At 38.4% G+C, this 17,215-nt stretch overlaps 1 protein-coding gene across 2 annotated transcripts; it reads left to right on the forward strand.

Annotated features, from left to right (window-relative positions):
• Nucleotides 1-680: 680 nt before the first annotated feature.
• Nucleotides 681-13,411, forward strand: LOC104233065 (protein RETARDED ROOT GROWTH-LIKE). 2 transcript variants are annotated; one of them, XM_070174595.1, is made up of 7 exons: nt 681-1,198; nt 1,281-1,392; nt 10,045-10,204; nt 11,295-11,443; nt 11,526-11,677; nt 12,663-12,777; nt 13,037-13,411. In XM_070174595.1, exons 1-7 carry the CDS (start codon nt 729-731, stop codon nt 13,172-13,174), a joined length of 1,296 nt encoding a protein of 431 aa, XP_070030696.1. In that variant the 5' UTR covers nt 681-728; the 3' UTR covers nt 13,175-13,411. The 2 variants fall into 2 exon arrangements, with proteins under 2 accessions (XP_070030696.1, XP_070030697.1); XM_070174596.1 differs by lacking the exons at nt 12,663-12,777; nt 13,037-13,411 and adding an exon at nt 11,894-12,026 and having other exon boundaries at nt 683-1,198.
• The last annotated feature ends 3,804 nt before the right edge of the window (nt 13,412-17,215 follow it).

Consider the following 17,215-nt stretch of genomic DNA (forward strand, 5'->3'; position numbering starts at 1 on the left):
GGTTCTGAGCTTTTTCCTTTATTTGGGTTGTGTTCTATGTTTTGCTAGAAGTAGCTATGGTAAAATATATGGGGGATGGGGAAAGGGGAGGGGGAGTTTGGCAGGGAAGACGAGGGAAAAATAGAAGGGAAAGGGAAAGTCTCTTTTTTCTTTTTCTTTGTTAATAAAATAATAACTATCCACGCACCTTTGTAGCGTGATATGCACACAACTTAGCCATGTCAGCTGCGCCGCTTCCATATAGGCATAGTCAACGGTCAAATGTGTTTATTAGTATTTATTACATCAAGTTGGAGTGTTCAAATGGGAAAAATGCAAGTTCATGTATCGGCTTTTAAAAGTCCTACAAGTTTAAGTGGTCAAGAAGCCATTACGCCTACTTATTTACACTTTTTAACCAAACACATTACCTGTTTATTTTAAGTTTCTAACACTTAGGCAAAACTTGTTCTTTTTAAATTAAGGTCCATCACTTCAAAAGTACTTTTACGCCCAATTGCTTAAAAGCTCATTGTATTGCAATATGAACAAATCAAGGGAAATAAGTTTTAAAAGCCAAAAGAAAAAAAGAAGGGAAAAAGAAAAAACTTGAAGAAGAAGAAACCATTTATTCGAAAATAAAAAGAAAAAGAAAAAGATAAAAAGAAGACGAAATCAAAGGGAAAACAAAACCCCATATAACCCCCACCCTGCTATAGGTTTGGAGACGCAAATGCGGCTGAAATGAGATGTTGAGGACTGTGTGGAAACCCAATAACGCTGCTCCAATGAAGTCTGTCACTGCTATTTCCTCCATTCCTTCTCTGAACAAAGCTTTCCGAACTCTTTTCACTCTCCGCTCCGCCACAACAAATCCTACTGCTCTCCACCTTCTCCCAGGCCTAACCCTACAGAGCTCTCCGCTATGCCGTCGGCCGATTACTCTCACTTTCTCAGTTATTCTCCGTCGCCAATCGCATTCTGTTGTGAACCACGGCTTTATTTCCTCTCGTAAGAAGCCTAACTTCACCGTCGCCAAATGCCTCTCTTCTATATCCTCATCGGCGCACACTGTGGACTGGAACGATGCCGTTTCGTGCTCGGAGATTGGGCTGAGTGAAGCTGAAGAATTGGCTTTGGAGCAGGAAGAGGATGATGATGCTAGTGCTACTGCTATTAAGCCATATATCCCCGTTAGGGCTTTCTTTTTCTCTACTAGGTTCGTTTTGTCTTTCTACTTTTGTTTAATCTTTTGTTCAATATATGAAACGATTGTTGACTGGTTTGTGATTGTTTGACAGTGTGGATTTGAGGGGCTTAGTGGAAAAGAACAAGCAGAATTTTATTCCACCCACGTCTCGAATGACCAATTATGTTGTTTTAAGATTTGGGGACACCAAGAAGGCACCTAGTGTGAGTGTCTCTTTTTGTGTATCTTCTGCCTTCGTGTTTGAATAGTTTCATGGAGTATATTAGATGTACTGGACTTATGTTTAAGCGCCATAAATTGCACTCGTAGTCGAATAGCTACTGCCCCAGAATGAATAACCTGATTCATAGTATGAGGGTCAAATGATCTAAATAGCTTTGGTGTTTTGGACCTTGTTTGGTTGATATCATGAAAATAAAATGTGGTAGAAGATCAACGGGAGAGAAGGTTGAGAGAATGCTTGAAGATGAAAGCTTTGGTGGTTTCATATTTACGCTCTTCAGTGTTCATATTTACATTTGTCGATGTGGGACGTGAGTACACTTTGCACAAAAATTGTCTGAACCGTGTTTGTTCCATATAAAACCAGTTTGGGTACCGTTAGAGGGATTCTATGTGTACTTCTGCAAGCTAATTATTTGAAATTGCAAACTTTGTGACTATGTCTGCTGAGATTATCTTTCCCCCACGAAACCATGGTCAATTATGGGTTTGATTTTCTTATAAACATTATATTTGATACAATATGAAGTACTTTATGATATTTTTAGAAAGTTCTATATTTTCTACCTATCAAATTTCTCTTTGAGTCGTTTCTTGCTCCATATGTGTTCACAAGTTGCCACTGTCATACACTCATACTTCAGTTTTCTGCTTCTGCACTGCACTAAAATCTGCAATCGCATATGTTTCTTGCTTTTCCACGACACTAAATTATCTCCAACTAAGATGGAGTGTCCCGAGTAGATCTTTGTCATAGAGTGATCCTGCTCAATCTACATTTATGTATTCAACACTCTTCTCCTGTCCTTGGCAATTGTAGAGTAATCCTTTTGACGGAGCAGATTTATATATCAAAGTTTACTAATCTCTACATCTCGATGAGTTTCACAAGGAGAATCTAGAACTAACTCACAATGCTCATCGGGAAGATACTATCAGGTTGAGTCATGGGGAGATGGTTTGGCTTATCAACCGATCTCTTTTATCTTCCAGGAGAAGGTGGCACTTGTTTCAAGGTTGAAACTTTTTTGGAAAAATTAAGAGCTTTAAAAAATTATTCGACCAAACATCATTAGTTTTTATTTTTTGTAAAAAAAAAAGCAAAAACTACTCTTGAGGTGTTTGCTGTGTAGATTGTGCCTACAAAGCTGCTGACAGATTGCTGATCCTTTCACTTTTTATCTTTAAACCTTAGGCACTTGATTTGTGGTTTTGTAATGCATAAAGCTGTAGATTTTTATGGAGTGGCTTTTATGGTTATATAGTTGGCAGAACTTAGCTCCTGTTAATTGCCCTATTAATCTTTTGGACTTCGTCAGCTCCTTAGCTTTAGCCTAGTTTTTGTCTTTAGAGCTGACTATGTCTTTATGTATCTCTCTTTTTTGCACTTCTTGCATCTGCTTAATGCCTTTAATGCAATTCTCTTACCCCATAAAAAAAAAAAAAGATTTTTATGGAGTGGAACATGTATGGATCTGTAATATTTAGCATGTATAAGCACCAACAATAGTGAACATCAGCAAGATGAAAAATAAAAATTACCCCTTCGCTGTTCTGGTGGTGCTAGACTAGGTGCTATTTTAGTTGAGAGTGCCATGTCATCTTATCATGGTGAGTACAAATGAGAAAGTCGACAAACGTTATTGGAGCATCTTCAATGTTTTCAGCTTCAAATTCATGTTTCCTAAAAGAGGCATGGATCAGTTGATTTGTTCTTCAAGTGTTTAAAATTTGGAAGATTTAAGATTGTCATGGTTATAAAAATTTAACCACTCTCTATTTTCTTGAGCTCTCAGGCACACTCCCCGAGGAGCCTGAGAACAAGGAATCTTGAGGATCCATAAACACCATGAGCATGCTCATTCAATTCCGACCAAACCCCTGAAAACAGTTCCGACAAACAGCCTCTCACGCGCCGCCACGCGCGGCACTTTCCGGCGAGCCAAACGCCACGCGCCGGCGCGTGAGCTCAATCCCGGCCACTTTTCAAAATTTTTGTTTTGGACAGCATGATCGTTGGGAAATTCCGAGCACACCCATACAACTTTTTCTGAATTTCGACAACTTTTAGTTTTTCCGGTGGCGGGGAATCTATCGCTGTCCAGAATTCTGGTTTCTCTGTTTCCTTTTTTTCAAGCTCTAAAGCTCACGGTGATAACGTCCAAACAACCCCTAAAATTCCATAACCCGAGCAGTTGTTTAGTACAATATGGGAGACAACAGGATATACTTCAACGCAGGATTCAAATCTTTTGACATCACCAGATGGAACTCCAACAAAGATACTTGGTTTGAATGGGTGGAGAGAAGCCGCAACATGATGAGAAGATCATCCATGGGTAGTAAGGCAATGGAATGGATATGCTTTGCACTTAAAGAAGCGTCGACTGATCAAAACAATCGAGTGATGAGATGGAAGTACAAGGAGCAAATGACAGAACATTTCTGTACTAGGAAATTTAACGCACATGGAAGATATATGAGTATTCTGTCACTGAAGAGAGAAGGGAGGTCAGTGATTATAATCCCAGAGTTAACTTTGAATTCTGGCTGGAAAGACATAGCAGCTAAGATAGAGAGATTCATATCCACCAAGTTGAATCCCATAGTACCACCCAGAAATACTGTGGAAAATTTCTCTTATGCCCAAGCAGTTAAGGAGAGTAAATGGCAATCCAATACTCTTCGAGAGGCAAGGGTCAGCACGAACAATGGCGATATCACTGTTTTGGAACCTACTGGAGGAGAGGACACAGGCCTATTAAAAAGATGCATTATCGGGTCTTTAGGGAAAGAAATCAATGAGAGACCCACTTTAGCAGATATAAGGCGATGGGCTAGTGCTTCATGGAACAAAGCATCCGGAGTAAACATATATGAAATGACAGGAAATATGTTTCTTTTTGAGTTTCCAAACAAATTCATGGCAGAGCAAATTGTGCAAGGAGAATGGAGATGGAAAAAATACAAGCTTCATCTGGATTGGTGGAATCATACAGCTGGTTGCATTCCAAACTCACAAATTGAGGAAACATGCTGGATTAGAGCCATGGGGATTCCTTTACATCTATGGTCACAAAAGATCTTCAAAGAAATAGGAGATCTTTGTGGGGGTTGGTTAGCTACAGAAGAAGAAACTGATCTCAAAAACCACCTTAAGTGGGCGAGAATCAAAATTCTTCATCCCAATCTGGGCTGAAAGAAACACACGGTATGAGCTAAACACTGGTAAAGGAAAAGCAAGTGGACAATTTACACAAGGTTCAACTTCGATGAATCAAAGCAGTTAAGTGTCAAAAGTCAAGCTGAGATCCTATGGCCCCGATATGGCTGCACAAGTCATTTTTAATGACCTCTCGTGTGAGATCTCTGATGATTCTGGGCTGAAGCCTTATATCGAGGAAATGGGAGGCCATTCTCAATCGGGGGCAAAAGAGTCACATCCCGGGGATCAAACCTTTAATGTGAATCGTGAAAGTATGCAAAAGGAAACAATTACCAGTTGCAGTCAGCCAGAAGGTGGAGTAGATTTAGCAAGATTGGAACAGAAGGAAGGGGAACAAAGCATAAACTCAAAATGGGGAATGTTCACGTGGGAAGTACTTTGGAACATCTAAAGCAATTTAGCCCTATTCAAGAGTGGGAAATTGAGGAGGTGAATCCTTTAGCAGTTCAGCAACACAATCCATTATTGGATAAAGACATGGATGCAACAATATGGGTCCATCAAAATATGATCAAATTGGGGAAAATGTTTGGAGTAGATTTCCAAGGACATGAAGAAGAAGCACTGGAATTGTTAATGCAAATTGACAGCTGCAGACAGGTTAGAAGGGTGGAGACAGAGTTGGAGGTGAAGAAACAAAGATTCAAAGGATCACTGGAATTAAAAGGTTTGACTTCTTTCGATGTCAAATTCAAGAGTGACGGGAAAAGGAGTAGGGGAAGAGATCTATCAATTATTTCTATATGAGGATCAAAGTAATTTCCTGGAATGTAAGGGGTCTAAATGATAAGAAGAAAAGGGAGATAATAAAAAGTCAAGTGCAGAATTGGAGGGCAGACATTATTTGCATGCAAGAAACAAAAGTCGAGGGGGATATCGAGGAAATAGTCAGGCAAATATGGGGTGGTAGATGGGTTAGGTATGCAAGTTTAGAAGCTAGCGGCACGAGAGGAGGGATTTTGATGTTATGAGATTGCAGAGTATGGAAAGGGGAGGTGTTACAGACTGGTGCATACACTTTGACGTGCAAGTTTGACGCTCTTCTACAGAATTTTCAATGTCACATAACAGGAGTGTATGCTCCAAATTGTAGAATAGAAAGGAATAAAGTATGGAATGAAATTGGTGCAGTGAGGGGACTGATGGAAGGTCCTTGGGCGGTTTGTGGCGATTTTAACGTTACAAGGTACCCTTCTGAAAAACGGGAATGTTCAAGGAGGTCCAGAGCGATGGTGGAGTTTTCGGATTTTATAGAAGATATGGAGCTGATAGATCTTCGACTTGAAGGAGGAAACTATACTTGGTTCAAAGGGGACAATCATACAGCGGCTTCAAGAATTGATAGATTTCTCATTTCAGAAGAATGGGATGTAAGGTTCAGAAACATCAAGCAAACTATCCAACAAAGGCTGATTTCGGACCATTCACCTGTGGCTCTAGACTGCGGTGCGTGGGAACAAGCTAAATCATACTTTAAGTTTGAAAATTGATGGCTGAATGTGGAAGGCTTTGAGGACAGAATTAGAGAGTGGTGGGGATCTTTTGAATTCTCAGGAAGACCTGATTACATTTTAGCTTGCAAGTTAAAAGCTCTCAAGGACAAGCTAAAAGGTTGGAGCAGAAGTTACGAAGGCAATTTGGGACTGCAGAAATCAAAATTGCTAAGTCAACTAGCAGATTTTGAGACAACGCAACAACTAAGAGCGTTGACAGAGGAGGAATCAGTCAGGAAAGCAGCCACTCTAGTGGAGATTGAGGTGCAACTCAAGAATGAAGAATTTGCATGGAGACAAAAATCAAGAGCTTTGTGGCTCAAAGAAGGGGATATGAATACAAAATTTTTCCATCGGACTGCAAATGCACGCAAGAGAAACAACAACATTGACCAAATAATGATTCGACATGAAGTAATTGAGGATCCAGAAAGAATAGAGAACGAGATTATTGATTTCTACAAGGAGCTATACACAGAACCTGAACAGTGGAGACCAACAGTCAATTTCGAAAATAGTCCAAGCATTTCTGAATCGGAAAGGGAGTCTTTACAAAGTAACTTTGAGGAACAAGAAGTGCTGAGCAGTTTGAAGAAGTGTGCAAGTGACAAGGCTCCAGGTCCAGATGGATACACAATGGGTTTTTTCAGAAAGTGTTGGGACATTTTGAAGGAAGATATAATGGCGGCTTTTAACAACTTCCATTCACAGGAGATGTTCGAGAAAAGCTTCAATGCAACATATATATCATTGATTCCAAAGAAGACAGGTGCGAAAGAATTGAGAGATTTCAGACCGATCAGTCTGATAGGGAGCTTCTACAAACTGCTCTCAAAAGTTTTAACTGAAAGACTTAAGAGGGTGGTTGGAAAACTTGTTGATGCTCAACAAATGGCGTTCATAAAAGGAAGACAAATAATTGATGCAGTCATGATTGCCAATGAAGCTGTGGATTCAAGAATAAAAAAGAAAGAACCTGGAATCTTATGCAAATTGGATATCGAGAAGGCCTATGATCATGTGAACTGGAGCTTCCTACTAAGAATGTTAGAACAAATGGGTTTTGGGCAAAAATGGATTAGATGGATGAAATTTTGCATATCTACTGTGAAATTCTCCATTCTTATAAATGGAAGTCCTAAAGGTTATTTTCACTCACACAGAGGTCTCAGACAAGGTGATCCTTTATCTCCATTTCTATTCATCATAGCCATGGAAGGATTGAACAACATGATCAAAACGGCTAAAGTCAGTGGATGAATTAAAGGCTTTGAGGTAAATAGGAGTGGGGCTAATAATCTAGAGATCACACATCTCCAATATGCTGATGATACTCTAGTCTTCTGTGATGCTGGAAAAGACCAACTTAGATTCTTAAGGATCATTTTGGTTTTATTTGAAGGAGTATCAGGTTTACACATTAACTGGAGAAAGAGCAATATTTTTCCCATTAATGAAGTCAATAACATGTGGCAATTGACTCAGATATTGGGAGGAGAAGTTGGGTCCCTACCAACTGTTTACCTTGGGATGCCTCTTGGTGCAAGATCCAAATCAAAAGAAATCTGGAATTCAGTCATAGAAAAATGTGAGAGGAAGTTGTCAAGATGGAAATCGCAGTACCTATCACTGGGGGGTAGGCTAGTTCTAATCAACTCAGTATTAGACTCTCTACCTACTTACATGATGTCTTTGTTCCCAATTCCAGCAGCCATTTTACAGAGATTGGACAAACTCCGAAGAACATTCCTCTGGCAAGGCAATAAGGAGAAAAAGGTCTTCCATTTAGTCAAGTGGAAGACACTAACAATGGATAAAAAACAAGGTGGATTGGGGATAAGGAATTTGAAGAACCAAAGCAAGGCTCTTAGAATTAAATGGTTATGGAAGTACTCTAAAGAACCCCAATCTTTATGGGCCAAAGTGATCAAAGCAAAGTATGGTGAAGAAAACAACTGGGTGTCAAAAAAAGTCAGTACATCATATGGAGTAAGTGTGTGGAAATCCATCAGAGAACTTTGGCCAATAATGAAGAATCCACTCCTCTATAAGAGTGAACAACGGAAGGAACACATCTTTTTGGAATGATAACTGGCTAGGAATGGGAAGCTTAAAGGAAAGATACCCAGATATGTTCGGTTTAGCACAAAACCAGCATAAGACAGTCGCTGATATGAGGAGTTGTCAAGGATGGGAAATAGCTCTAAGAACACAGCTGAATGACTGGGAGATAACAAGATTAACTGATCTCTACAAAGAGCTGGAAGCATTCACAGGACTACAGGAAGGTTTGGATTCAATATGGTGGAAGAGGCACAACAAAGGGATTTACTGTGTGAAGGATGCATATAAGATTTTGAATCATGATAATCAACAGGTAGACACATGGCCTTGGAAACATATATGGAAAACAAAGATTCCATACAAGGTAGCCTGCTTCACTTGACTACTAGCAAAGGAGGCGGTTTTAACTCAGGATAATCTCATAAAAAGGGGAATTTCTCTGTGTTCAAGATGTTTTCTGTGTGGGGAAAATGCAGAAATTGTCAACCATATGTTTCTACACTGCAAGATTACAGACCAACTATGGAAAATCTTTATTAGTCTTAGGGGTATTTCTTGGTCAATGCCATACAGGATTAAAGATGTCATTTATAGCTGGGAGGAAGCTGGAGCTGAAGCAACGAGCAGAGATAGATGGAGAACCGTTCCGGCATGTATTTGGTGGACAATCTGGAGGGAAAGGAATACTAGATGTTTTGAAGACAGAAGCAATTCACTGCAGAAGATCAAACTCAATTGTATTCTTCTATTTTGTTTTTGGTGCAAACAGATGTACACAGAAGATACATTGACAATCATAGACATACTAGGATCCTGCTAGGTCTCAAATTAGAATATCTATAAATTCTCTCTATGTAAATTTGGTTTTCAGTGCAACCTATGTACTGATTTTTATTATATATACAATAGTTACCAATTCAAAAAAAAAAAGATTGTCATGGTTACAGAGAAGCACTTATATGTCTAATTGATTTACTTGCCATTGCATGTATGATGTGAATGATTCCCTCGGTTTGTAGTTGAGATCATTTTGTTATTGCAATTTTGCAACCTGGCATATGCTAGTTGGTTCACACACCATTTCGTTTGTCGTTAGATTCTGAAAGAGATATGTCTATTCCTCATCAGATTCTAATTTTGAATAGTCCTGATGTTGGTTGACAACTGGCTTTTCTATCTGTTTTCGTGGGTAGAGCATTGACCCCTGCTGAACATGAATTCACTTGATTGACCACCTCTGCCTCATTTGAATTTTTTTTGTTATATACTAGGAATCTTTGTCATCTGGTTAAAAGAGTTGCATGTCAGTGTAGGAATGAATGTGAGATTTTAGATAGTTCTAGAGAACTCCTGATTTGCCTTAAGAGACTAATTTATTGTAAGTAGTCCAATGCAATGGATCCGAATACAACAAAATGGATATAGAGCATCTGTATAACCAGCCCAACTAGTTTGCAATCAAGGCCCCTCAGGGCTTAGTTCAATTGACAAAGGTTGAAGGACTTCTGACTTAGTGTCACAGGTTGGAGCCCCGGGCCATGCGAATCAAGTCTAGTATTTGAGTGGAGAATGGTAGAGTCATAGTTGATTTATTGATGTGGTTCTGTTCAAAGGCATTGGTTAAAACTTTTTTGGTCTGTGTTTTCCCTTTTCTTTTCGCTATTATACTCTTTTCCATGCTTGTTCCTGTCTGCAGGTTTGTTTTAGGTTTTTCATTTTTTTTTGGTTGGGAAGTTTTTCGATTGAGGGGTAGTTGCTGTTGTTCCTTAAATAATATGAATTTAAGAAATTTCGATGTTACTTAGTTGTCGCATTTTCTCTAATATAATTTTTATGTGTTATGCTTTCAGGCTCTAGGTGCTAACTTAAGTGGCAGCGACTGTTGTTACATGGTAGTTTTCCAGTATGGCTCGATTGTCTTGTTTAATGTCTCCGATCACGAGGTTGACGGATACCTGAAGATTGTCGAGAGACATGCTTCGGGGTTATTACCGGAGATGAGAAAGGATGGTGAGTTTATTTGAAAATAATTCAAATTACAAAATGTTTTGTAAATTTACTTATTACCTTGTCAATAAAGAATAAGAAATGCTTTATAATTTATTATTTGTCTGTTCATATTTCTTATTAATTTTAGGAAAATGATTGCTATTCGTATTCTGCCTTTATATTTTGGACCCCATCAATTTAAAACTGTAACTTTGTGAATTATGAGATACTAAAGGTTATATTTAAGATAAAATGCTTATTGAAAGGCTTTGTGATGTTATTATGATGCTAGGAATTTGGATGTGAGTTGGTTTTGCCTAAAATCTGTTGCCACTAATTCTAACACTGCTCTCCTCAAGGATTCACTGAAGAGAATTTTGCTGGAAAAAAAAAAGAACAACGATAAAAACATTTTAACTTCCCCCGGGGGAGGGGTGGAGGTGTTTGGGAATTAAACAGTCATATCAGCCTTTTGCCTTTTTTTTTGTTGGTTTCTGTTTCCCTCTTCTTTTTTTTTTTTTTGGAAAAAAGATCCATATGACAGTTTTAATTCATATGCAATTTTTTTTGTTGCATTATTAGTTACTTTATTTTCAAATGCAAACCTCTGTGTTTTTCCTTCTAACACGCTCTCTCAGTCCCATTTTAATAGAACACACAAAATTAAATTTATTCTTGGAATTCTCTCTAACTTCTTAAAACTCACTTTCCCATTAATTGATGACCTTACTGGGAAGCGGCAGAAATATAATCACTTCCCGGGGTTGTTAGAGTGCATCTTAATAATTTTCATTTATACTAACCGACTGAAGTGAGTGTCATATGAAGTTGGATGTTAGTTCTTTGTCTAGCAAAGTTTGGCTAGTTGGAAGTAATATCTTGTTAAGTACATTGGACAAGATCTGGGGCATATGTAAAGGATCATTCCTTTGCTTTTGTTTTGTGCTTCTGTTCACAGTTTGTAGAATTGTCTTTTTAGTCTTTTTTGGAATATTCAAGTCATCTCATGCGTGCTTCTGTACTAACTTTGAGAGTGATTTAATTTCTCTCATCTCTTATAAGAAGAGAAGCTTTCTGTACTCTCATTGATGTCTATATTGTGGAATAATAGAATATGAGGTAAGAGAGAAGCCAACTTTGAGCACATGGATGCAAGGTGGATTAGACTACATAATGTTGCAGTACATGAATATAGATGGTATCCGAACTATCGGCAGTGTTCTTGGCCAAAGTATTGCTCTTGATTACTATGTCCGCCAAGTAGGTCTCTACCAACTAATATGTGGCCTGAGAAGGTTCTTATTTATAGTAACTTTCTGACTAGTATTCTCTGCCCTTCCAGGTTGATGGTATGGTTGCTGAGTTCACGGACATCAATCGTGGAATGGAAAAGACTGGAACTTTCACAATGGAGAGGAAAAAGCTTTTCCAACTGGTTGGCAAGGCAAATTCTAATCTTGCTGATGTTATTCTTAAGCTAGGACTTTTTGAAAGGTATACTTGCAAATACGTTACGAATTTCTCTATTTCTTCTATCTTCTTTCTGTTTCCCTCTTGTATCAGTAATTTTGATTTGGCTATATCAAAAAAAAAAAAAAACAGTAATTGTGATTTGTAAGTTTTCTATCTTTGAACTAGTAAACTTTTTGAAGTAGAAGTGGCCTGGAAATATGCTTATTTATTTATCTATTTATCATTATCTTAATTCAGGAATTGGGGTCCTTGCGTGATGCAAGAAACAACAATTAACTGTTGCACTCCAATTAATGTCATTCATGGTGCGGAAAATGTTTTAATTGCATCATCTTCCCATGTCTGCTTCTCCTAATCTTTCTATGTTTGTAGTAGAAGTCCTTATGAATCTGGTTGTATCATATGAATTTCCCAGGGAATTTTCAAAATATTGATTTAAGCATTGAATTTGACCATTCTTACAATCACACGCTTTTCCCAATTTTAGTTGATGTAGTTTGATTGCTGCAGAGAGGAAATCTAATTATATTAAGTGTGTGTGTGTTTCATCAATATATATATATATGCATATATGTATGTATGTAAACATGCCTAATGATAGTAATTAATTTTAGACCATCCCTTGCACCCAAAGGTGTGGCCTAGTGGTCAGTGAATTAGGTGCAAACCCGGTGACTAGCGTTTAAATCCAAGTAGAGTAAAAAAAACAAAAAACTAGGGTGGTATCTTTCCATTTACCCAAGCAAAGTTACCTGGTACCTGTGTTGGTGGGATATAACATGTATCTGGTGGAATAGTCGAGGCGCATGCAAACTGGCGAGCCAAACTGTTATAAAAAAAATGGAAAAAACATGTCTTTGTTGGAATTATAGTAACTTCTGTTTGATGTCCTGTGAATTTAATTAAAGGCAACACCCGCTTTTACATGGACTGTAGCTTTCTTGGAAAATGACAATTTCTTTGCTGTGTTTGGTGATATCAGATGAAATTTTCGTTTGTTTTTCAGATCCGATATTGCATGGAAGGATGCGAAATATGCTCAAATTTGGGAATATCTCAGAGATGAGTTTGAGTTGACTCAAAGATTTGCAAGCCTTGATTTTAAGTTGAAGTTTGTGGAGGTATTTGATATCTCAATCATCAACTACGCTTCAATCTCAAATAAGTCGGTTATATGAATCCTCTATAACCAATCCGGTCTATTCAGGCCTAAATCATTCTTATTAATAGATTCGCCTTACGTTAAAACGATGTGTTCTCTTAATCTCATGCTTTTCTTACACTGACGTAGTACCCCCCCCCCCCCCCCGGATAAATACAGATTGTTGAATTTCTGTCATTAGTAGATGCTCTGGTTAACATTTTGATATTTGTCTGCAGCATAATATACGGTTCCTTCAAGAAATTCTTCAGAATCGGAAGTCAGATTTCCTCGAATGGCTCATTATTATATTGATAGGTGCAGAGATCCTCATTTCGGTTTATGACATTGCCCATAAGTCGTCAATTGCTCTGTAGGTTTAGCTTCTGAAGTGTTGGAAATTTGAAATAACACATTGCACTCTAGTTGTGGCCTGGAGTTGCTGTACATATGAAATCCTAAAAAAACACATCTACATGCTATACGGCACTTGGTCTATCTTAATTGTAAATGCATGGTCACTTTATTACAGCAGGGGAGGTACATCATTTAAGCCCAGTGCCCCAATGTAGGGGGAATTTGATTTAGTGGAAATTGATTGCATTTTTGGTGCCTTTCTCCTGTAAGTTTTGATATTCTTTCCTTTTTTTTTTGTGTTTTGATTTTTGCCTCTCTTAATTTCTTTTAGAGAATTTTACATTTTCCAAGTGACGACAATGAAACGCCGGTGGTGCCGTTTTTTTTTTGTTTGGTTAAATACTTTGTGCAAAAGTATACATGAATGCACCCTCTTCTGTAGTTCTTTTTGGAAGAGATATTCAATTTTCCTTGCAAGAGAATCTTCTTAGAGAATTTGAGTTTAGAAAGCATCATATAATTATTAAGTGGTTTCTTCAGAAATCAAATGCAAACAATTTCAGAGAGAAAATGCAATCATATCAAAGACATGTGTGCTTCTAACAACTGGATATTATGAGTCTAAATACTCTTCTATTATATCATTTTCATCCACAGAGAAGAAGAGTCATAATGCATCATCAAAGAGAATGATCTGCATCCATCTATATCGAATGCAAATTCAATATGTTCTCAAAACTAAAAGCATGTTATAGGTTACTCTAAGGTATGTAATGTAATGTGAAACTTTTTATGTAATTTAGATATATCTAGTTAAAGTTTACGTGTTAACTAATCCTGGATTCTTGTCAGGCAATCCTAGACAAAAATGTTACATATTTGACATCCTACTAGCTGGAGTTTTGAGAGATACATTATCATTTAGCTCTCATTGAGTAATTCTATTGTAAAATCAAATTGCTTTTTGCCATATTCCTTCATGTTTCATATGATATTTTTGTTCTTATCAAAGCAACCATCTCATGTGTGCATTAAACATAGGTTTCTCTTGATCATCATACCGTACTTCCACATATCTACTTAGATTTGACCTTCTCGAATTCATGAAGGGACTTCTCATAATTAGAATTTCTCTGTGGAAGGTTCAGTTTGTTATTCTTTCGGATTTTCTTTTTTCACATTGCAATCGTACTTGGCAAAGAGCCGATTTATGAAATAGCATTTAGTCGGATTCACATCATTATACTCGAAAAAGATAAAATTAGGAAGCAAAAAGATAGGAAGGGTCCCTGTTAGGTGCCAAGGCATTTACTTCAGTGGCTTGGGATCCTAGTGAAGAAAATGTTCTTGGCATCATAAGGTTTTAACTTGGTTGCGCTTGTGTTTGAGTTTTATACATTGACTGTTTAAAATATATTTATACAATCAAGTCTTTTGTAAAGCAGTTACAAATAAATCTCTATGATACGTATTAAGTGATTGATAACTTGAAAAAGTGATAACTAATATGTCGCTACAAGTTGAACTATATACGCTGATAGTGTAAAAGATATTTATATGCCAGTATATAGGTCGCACCACAACATGCAGGTTTGGCACCTTGGCAAATGACGCCACCGTCAGCAGTCAGCACCATGACATCCAACTTTTGCTCCTTGGCACATCTTCTCCAATCTCTGAAATAGATTCTACTATATCCAAGTTCTTTATGTTAATCTTTTTGAAATTTTGCAATTCAAAATTAGAGGGCCGTGACTGGCATCAGACAACATAATCCTTCGCTTATAGAACTCGTAAAAAGTAACACCTGTCATGCCTCATTAGTCATTACTATACCAAGGGGACACGCCCTAAGCCAAAACTATATATGACCATTACTTGGCAATCTTTCAAAATGTGGGTTCTTATTCCATTCACATACATAATACGTTCGACATGGTTCTACGCTTTTTAAATATCCAAAATACATAAACTAACTCCCACAGTCATTATGGATCTCTAAGGATATTAACAAAATGGGACACAACCCGTAACAAACGTAGTAAAATAATTGGCCTTCACGGAAGTAGAGTGGAAGCTAACCACTGCGACTGGGATAAGTAAAAGCGCATGCTAAACTCGGCACATAACCTGTGGATCAAAGGTAATGGAATGAGTCTTACGCGCTCAGCAAGTCTCATACGTATTGTTTGACCCAAAAGATATCGAAACCTTCTTGGATTAAATCAATTAATGAAGATAAAGAGGTAAATCTCAGCTAAGTGTAATAAAATCTAGATTGAATATAGTGTAAGAGAAATACAAGGTGAATGATGCTTGTTAGCGTATTGGAACCAAATGATTACTCATACATGCGAGAATTTCAGATGTAAGAGAATACAACAATGAATGCAATTAGTCCCCCTTTACAGAGTGTTCTCTCTCCTTTATAGGGGACAATCCCCCTTTTTACCCTAAAAGAAGGTACAACACAAGGAATATTCGAAAGGCATATTCCCATTATTTCCTATCATGCAAACACGACCACAGACGTGCATTCTCTAGCCACTGTTAGTTGTCACTCTTATTAACGATCCAAGGAAGCGGCATCGTAAGGAACTCGCTCTTTGCTACACTCGGTATCGGTCGTGGTCGTCTAAATTTCGACCTATACAGTTAGTCCCTCCGCTTGTCGAGGTCGCGACCTGGGGTGTCCTTGATAAGCGGACGTCGCCCATAATTACGAAGAAATTTGGTTTGCAAACCATGACGATTTTGGCTGATGACGGAAGAACGGTGCACTTCGCTATACCCTGGGCGGTGTGTTCTATTTGGGAAGTGACGTCACTTCCACGTGCGTCATCATTGTGCATCTTACCGAGGCAGAGATTGATGGCCTGTCGCTTTAGTTTTGCTGCCACGAGAAGCCTTTTCACTTCGATTCTGGCGCCACCCAACCCTATAAATAGGGGAAGGGTTTGTTTATTCAAAAACTTTTGGCCATTTCTCTTCTGATCATTCCCTTTCGCATTTTTAGCTTTGCTTCTGCGATTTTCTTTATTTCCTCTTTCTCGTTCATTGTTCTTGGTCTCTCTCGTTTCATTAGCACATCTTCCTCCATAGACATGCTTAGAACACACCGATCACGTGAGGGGATTTCTGACGCCACTCTGTTATCCGTGGCGCTTCCCATTGGTAGTGAGGACGCGATGGCTGGGGAAGGGGATAGTTTTTCCACCGTAGACGAGTTGTTACCGAGACACCCCATGTCTAGAAGTGACTTCCTCAAGGACCTTGCTCCTACTCCCACCCCGGTAATATCTGAAATCGAGTAGGCCCATATAAATACCTTGCGTACCAAGTATAGCATTCCCCCTCACATCGAGATGGTTCCGATGGGGAGGGACCTCGTGGAGGTCCATAGATCGGAGTACTATGCTTTTTATGAATACCCTTTTGTAATCGGTCATTCCTTCCCCCTTCTTACGTTAGCGGAATAATTCTATCAGTTTTATCGAGTTTGCACAGCGCAATTCTCTCCGTACACGTATAAAATATTTTTGGCATTGACAAAATATGCGGAGTTGGCGGGGTGATAAGTAGATATTCACCATCTCTTGCACTTATTTCCCCCCAGTTTTCATAGGGGTACTATGGTACATTTGAGGCACCATGGAACCAAAGGGTTGGTGGTCGAAACTAACGACCGGGTGAGCCGTAAGTTTTGGCACAAGTATTTCTTTGTCAGGACTGAGCATATTATGTCAGACCCCGCTGGATTCCCGGAGCGGTGGAATAATAATCGAAGGTGTCGTAACTTTTTTACTCTTTCTTTTGTTTTCTGTTCGACTTAGTGCTTATCTGCGGCTTTCTTTTGCAGCTGTGAGGCATATACCCCATCCTATTGTCGGTATAAGGGACTAGGTATCCCGTTTACTAGATCACGCAGTGGAGACTCGGGACTGGCCCGCTTTTATGAAACATTTTGGGCCGAATGTCTCATCTGGTAAATATTTTTCCTTTACATTACTTTTCAGATGTTTGCCATTATCTATTGGTATGACTTTTTGTGATGACAGGTT

Source organism: Nicotiana sylvestris, chromosome 5, assembly GCF_000393655.2.
Source record: "Nicotiana sylvestris chromosome 5, ASM39365v2, whole genome shotgun sequence".
Classification (NCBI taxonomy): Eukaryota; Viridiplantae; Streptophyta; class Magnoliopsida; order Solanales; family Solanaceae; genus Nicotiana; species Nicotiana sylvestris.